The 5470-nt window shown below is 37.1% G+C and overlaps 2 protein-coding genes across 2 annotated transcripts; one reads left to right on the top strand and one right to left on the bottom strand.

Moving 5' to 3' along the window:
- Positions 1 to 211: 211 nt before the first annotated feature.
- Positions 212 to 661, bottom strand: LOC132165775 (uncharacterized). Its single transcript, XM_059576457.1, has one exon. The coding sequence runs from the start codon at positions 659 to 661 to the stop codon at positions 212 to 214; it is 450 nt and encodes a 149-aa protein (XP_059432440.1).
- Positions 662 to 1729: 1068 nt separating this feature from the next.
- On the top strand, positions 1730 to 5009 carry LOC132165840 (alkylated DNA repair protein ALKBH6 homolog). Its single transcript, XM_059576522.1, has 8 exons — positions 1730 to 1895; positions 2615 to 2745; positions 2851 to 2911; positions 3006 to 3044; positions 3706 to 3818; positions 4080 to 4320; positions 4409 to 4455; positions 4601 to 5009. The coding sequence occupies exons 2-8, from the start codon at positions 2632 to 2634 to the stop codon at positions 4778 to 4780; spliced, it is 795 nt and encodes a 264-aa protein (XP_059432505.1). The 5' UTR covers positions 1730 to 1895; positions 2615 to 2631; the 3' UTR covers positions 4781 to 5009.
- Positions 5010 to 5470: the final 461 nt, after the last annotated feature.

Here is a 5470-nt window from a genome sequence, read left to right as displayed (position 1 = left end):
TGACTTGGCTAGCAGAATCATAGTGATTACTTGCCTTATCAGGATAGCTTTGATTGCTAGGGTTCCCGCCAGAGGCGCTACTTTCCAACTCTGGAGAGCTAGAACGCCGCTTCTCCCCATCCGATGACATCTCCTCCAGCCTGGACGGATACCGCCCCTCACCTCCAGTTTTGTGTGATCGGCCATCTGGCCTCCGATGGGGGTCATCAGCTCACAAGCACACCCCCCAATCCCCCACGCCTTCCTCACTGTGTAAGCGTCTTGTCTTCTTGACTGGGCATCCCATCTCTCCATGCACAATACAGCCACAATGAAAGCAAAAAAGTGGGAGGTTTTCATATTTGAACTTTACCCACACCGATTTGCCTCCAATATGTAATTCTCGACCCTGTTCAAGTGGTTTGGTAATGTCAATACGGACACGGATCCTCAAGAATCTCCCCCAGCCTATACCATCTGCAGCTGCATCAACTTCTTCAAGGTCTCCTAGGGTCGCTCCAATCTTTGCTCCCACCGTTTTTGACATGCAATGCAGCGGCATGTCATGGATTTGGATCCAGACCGGCGTATGGTTGAAATCCAACTTTGAGGGTGGGGTGTGCCCTTCAAGTTCATTCAAAACCATAATTTGTTTTTCATATGCCCAAGGCCGGCCCTCCATGACCCTTTTCTTCTCCTCCTCATCAGAGAATTCAAAGATCCATAGATTATCTTGGTTTTTTTTGAAAGAGATCGTTTTCGTGGTACGCCAAAGCTGTGAAATTGTCTTCCGAAATGTTTCCTTGTTTATCAGCTTGTCAGTCCACACCCGCCCCACAAGACATTTCACTCCCCTGTCACGAACCACTCCGATATCTCCTTCAGTGATATCAATGACGGTCTATTCACCCACTGTGCGGGCTAAGTTGTTCTCCATGAGGACAGCACTTCCACTTTGCTACCTTCCCACTGAAACTTTTCGCTCCCACGTAACACTCCTCGTCTGTTCGCCGGCAGGAACTTATCTCGCCGCTGGTAGTCTCTCAAGCATAGCCCTTAGAGAACCTTAGCACACCAAGTGGGTTTATTTACTTACTATAGGTACCATTTGTTACATATATATTTTAAGTTGTACAAAACTGAAGTGTTAATTTTCATTAAAGGGCAAAAAAGATGTATTTGTGCCACAAGCCTAAGTTATTATGAATTTATGATATTATCTAGGGAAAAATGAAAAATTAGTCCTTGTGGTTTACCTGATTTATAATTAACTTCTTGTGGTATCAAAATAAACTTAAAGATCCTCAAAGTATGCCAAAAAAACAATTTAGTTCCTACAGTCAAATTTCGTCCTTTAATTTAACAGATTATGTTAGTGTGACACTGACTTAAATATGACAAGTATCACAATTTTATTGGTTCTAACGTTTCATGTTATAATAATCTGTTAAGTCAGTGAACGAAATTTGACCGTATGGACTAAATTATTTTTTTGGCATACCTTAGGGACCTTTGAGTTTATTTTGATACTATAAGGAGTTAATTGCAAATCAAGTAAACCACAAGGACTGATTTTGTATTTTTCCCTATTATCTATTTGATTTTCTTTTTCCCTTTTTCGCATTGAATAGAAAACAATAAAAAAAAAACGTTTATGTCAAATCAAACAGACAAACACACGCCAAACATTTCCGTGGGGGAAAAAATAGGTGATACGACGTCGTTCTTGTTAAAAAAAGGACCCGCTCTTGAATCTTGATTGTTTTCCCTGTTCAATCTACTTGGCGTTAGGTATTCCTTGTTCTTCCTCCTCCGTCCGAGTGTTGGGAAACCGCAAGACCTGAGCGCTGACAACAACAGGGAGCGACTTTTCTCCTTTGATTCGTCTTCCAAAGCGTCTATTACTTCTTTAAATGGTCTCTTCTTCTTCTGTTTGTTTATTTTATGCTCAGCTCTTTAATTCTTCTTATGCATCGAAGACAAGACTCGATAATTTACTGCGAATATATATAGCCGTATAACTAAGAAAGAAAGGAATAGGAAAGAGTTTTTGTCTTCGCACGTATAAGTGTGTAGTCTCTTTAGAATTGTTTGTGTAAAAGAAGGTTGTGTTTGCTGTTATTTTGTCTATGCCTCTGGATTCGCCTCAGTGCAATTGAACAATAGGCACAGCCATTATGTTTCTTATTGAGCTCATTTTGGTCTTTCCCGGATATTGGGGTTTGCCATATTGAAAGCGAGATCTCAACCCTTGCACAGTTGGACAGGTACGAGATTTGAGGTTGAACTGTATAAGATTTAGCTTTACTTAATGGGCTCTGTAACTTACAAAAAAATAAAAAAGAAGCTTTACTTGATACGCCGTGTATGATATTCTGGACATCTTCTTTCGATCAATGTATTGATTTCATGCGGGTCCTCTAGAAAGCAGAGTTGGAAGAAAGAAACCTACACAAATCTTTGGGAAATGACCTCCTCGCCATCCTTCAAAATCTCATCAGCTCTAACTTGATTTTGGTCTTTTTTTTTTTTTTTTAATAATAATAAAAGAAATTACATATTTTTGCTGTTATTGTTATTCTTAATGCCAATAGAAATTTTATTTTTGCTTAACATATATGTAAATTTGGGATAGTGGGTTTTGACGGAGCAATGGAAGCAAAAAAGAGGCTGGATACCTGCACCTTCAAAGTTGGGTCTCCGCCCACCATAATGTACATTCCTGACTTCATAACCGAGACGGAACAAACCATGCTCCTAAAAAATGTAGCAATCCCATCTATATCTTACACTTTCCTAGTTCTATTTCTCAACGTTTAGTTTTCTTTTATTAGTTTATTCTTACTATCTTGCTTCACCTATGCTTTATAGGTTTATGGAGCCCCTGTATCAAAGTGGAGATGTTTGAAGAACAGGAGGCTGCAGAATTGGGGTGCGTTGGTATCTATTAATTAAATATTTCTTTTTATTTTATTTCATTTCATATTGATTAAAGTTTGTTTTTTCTGGTCTACGGCCACTGACAGGAGGTGTTGTCCATGAAAAGGGTCTTCTACCACAAGATTGTAAGTGGAAAATTAATCATAACTTATTGTATTTTCTGAACATGCATGTGTTACGTGATTATATTTTCTATCCGGTATTTAAATGCCGCATGAAAATTGAAGCTCCATGGTGCTCATTACATATGCTTTCAGATGTGTTCACTGTGTTCAACTTGTAGCACTGGATACCTTAGGCATCCCATTAGGCTTTGAGAATTGTTCATTTTGTTTAATCTTCGAATGTAATTGTTTTATTCTCAAGAACTCTTTGACGCAAATGCATGTTATTTAGACTTGCTTTTTCAAACTTCTATGGGTGTCCAAACAGCGCTAAATGTTCCCTTCGATCCATTGCAGTTAAAGAGTAATAGTAAAATACCTTGTTCTGGTTTGTAGATAGAAAATGATATGTGGGTTTGTGTATAACTTGATGGGTTGTAGGAAACATATCGTGGAAGGGAGGGAAAAGAAAGAGAGGGAAGGAAAAAACTGTTGAAGCAAAATTAGAAGCAAAAGTTGAGAAGTTGTTATTGCTGGGAATGAGGCATGATGCAAATATAATTCTGCTTAATATTAGCTTTGTTACTGTTGTAAATTATTGTTAGTCTGATTTATTAGTGTCGAAGCTCATCCACTGCTAATTGTATGTGGAAATGACCCTCTCTCTCACTCTTTCTTGCAGTGCCTCCTTGGCTAACAAGGATTACAGAAAAGATATATGAAGAATCAGGGTTATTCCCCTCATCAATTAATCATGTTCTTATCAATGAATACCTTCCTAACCAAGGCATAATGGTTTGCCCAGAATCCTCTTTAGTTCATTTACAGGCATTCCTCCATAGTTCATTTTATTCTTGTTTCAAGTCTTTAACCTCAAATTTGCAATATAATTCTAGTAATGATGTGTTACTCTTATTGCTTTCTGTTTATAACTACCACTTGATGAGTGTTAAAATGCTTTCCACAATACTTGAATGTATTGAATACTCTGCTACAATATTTAGCAGCACATTTGTTGTGAACCCCACCTTATCTACATAATTGTCTGTCATACAGCCACACCAGGATGGGCCTGCTTACTTTCCTGTCGTAGCAATTCTGTCACTTGGATCACCTGTTGTAATGGACTTTACTCCTCATTCAAGATTGAGACTATGCACAAAAGATGTTGAGGATAACAATTCTGATGGAGGAACTTCTGAAATTGAGAAAGATAAATGGTTACATGATCACCGCCCTTTTTCTGTCCTATTGATGCCTCGTAGTCTACTGATATTCAAGGATGAGGCATACTCGGGTCAGTATCTTTGGTTGCCTTTGCCTTTGTATAATTTAGGATTTTCCTAATTACTAAAAAATGGAAAACGTTGTTCTTATTCTTCCAGATTACTTGCATGGAATAGAAGATAGTGAAGTACAGCAATATGATGGGGTAAGATTAAGAGATGGATGAATTTGTCTGAGTCCAATGAGAAGTGATATGTACTATCAAACGAAATTTATGATTCAACTTGAACTTTTCCTTGACGAACTGGCATATCCATTATGTCCTGTGTTCTCACATTCGTCTCTTTCAGGCTGTAAATGAAATTGAAGCTCTCAAACGTTCTGTACAAGATCAACCGCAATTAGAGTCAGAGAAAGGTAGTGAAGCAATGGGAACCCAAGATTTTAAGGCCATCTGTAGAACTACAAACAGAATTTCATTGACATGTCGATTAGTGTTGAAGGTTCACAAAAAATTGTTCAAGTTTTAGAATTTTCTCTGGTTTATGTAGTTTCTGCCATCGAATATTCAAGGTGAAAGTGCAATTTGGAATTTTTTCCTCTGTAAGAGCTTCATATGATGATGTAATTTGGATAGATATAGATGGCTTTTGAGTAGTAATTGAAAATGAGCTTAAAGATTAGAATCTTATATTGCAAATTTATAAAATTTAAGAGGGAGATTAAATTTTAGTGGCTTTCCTTGCTCTTTAGTGGATATTTTTTCCCATGTTCTCGTTTGTGTGTTTTGATTTTTCATATTTCTTTCCTGTTATGTTATCTCATGTGGAAACTGGAAAGGGTTGTTCCTCTTCAAATATGTTGCGTTTTCTGGTTCGTCTGTGTTTTTATTATCTCTTTTTCTTGCATTTTCTTTTTTCTTTTTTATTTTATTATGTTTTTTATTTTACATCTTCTTACTTGTTTCATTTAACCCTTTTAATATTTGTTTTACCAAAACGTATGTCTTTTCATTTTACCAAAACGTATGTCTAAACCCAAAACAAATTTTGTCACCACCAAATCGACCATTTAGGGGCTGAATTATCTTCTTTGGATAGCAGTTGAACCACGAATTTTAAGGTTATGCTCTCCTTTAAATAGCTTGCATGTAACGAGTCCAAAAATTTCAATAATGTCTAAACTCCCTTTTATATCTACTTTTTTTTATTCTTTATTAT

This window comes from Corylus avellana, chromosome ca11 (assembly GCF_901000735.1).
Source record: "Corylus avellana chromosome ca11, CavTom2PMs-1.0".
Classification (NCBI taxonomy): domain Eukaryota; kingdom Viridiplantae; phylum Streptophyta; class Magnoliopsida; order Fagales; family Betulaceae; genus Corylus; species Corylus avellana.
The sequence above is the reverse complement of the archived record's forward strand: the minus strand, read 5'-3'. Positions and strand labels throughout refer to the sequence as shown.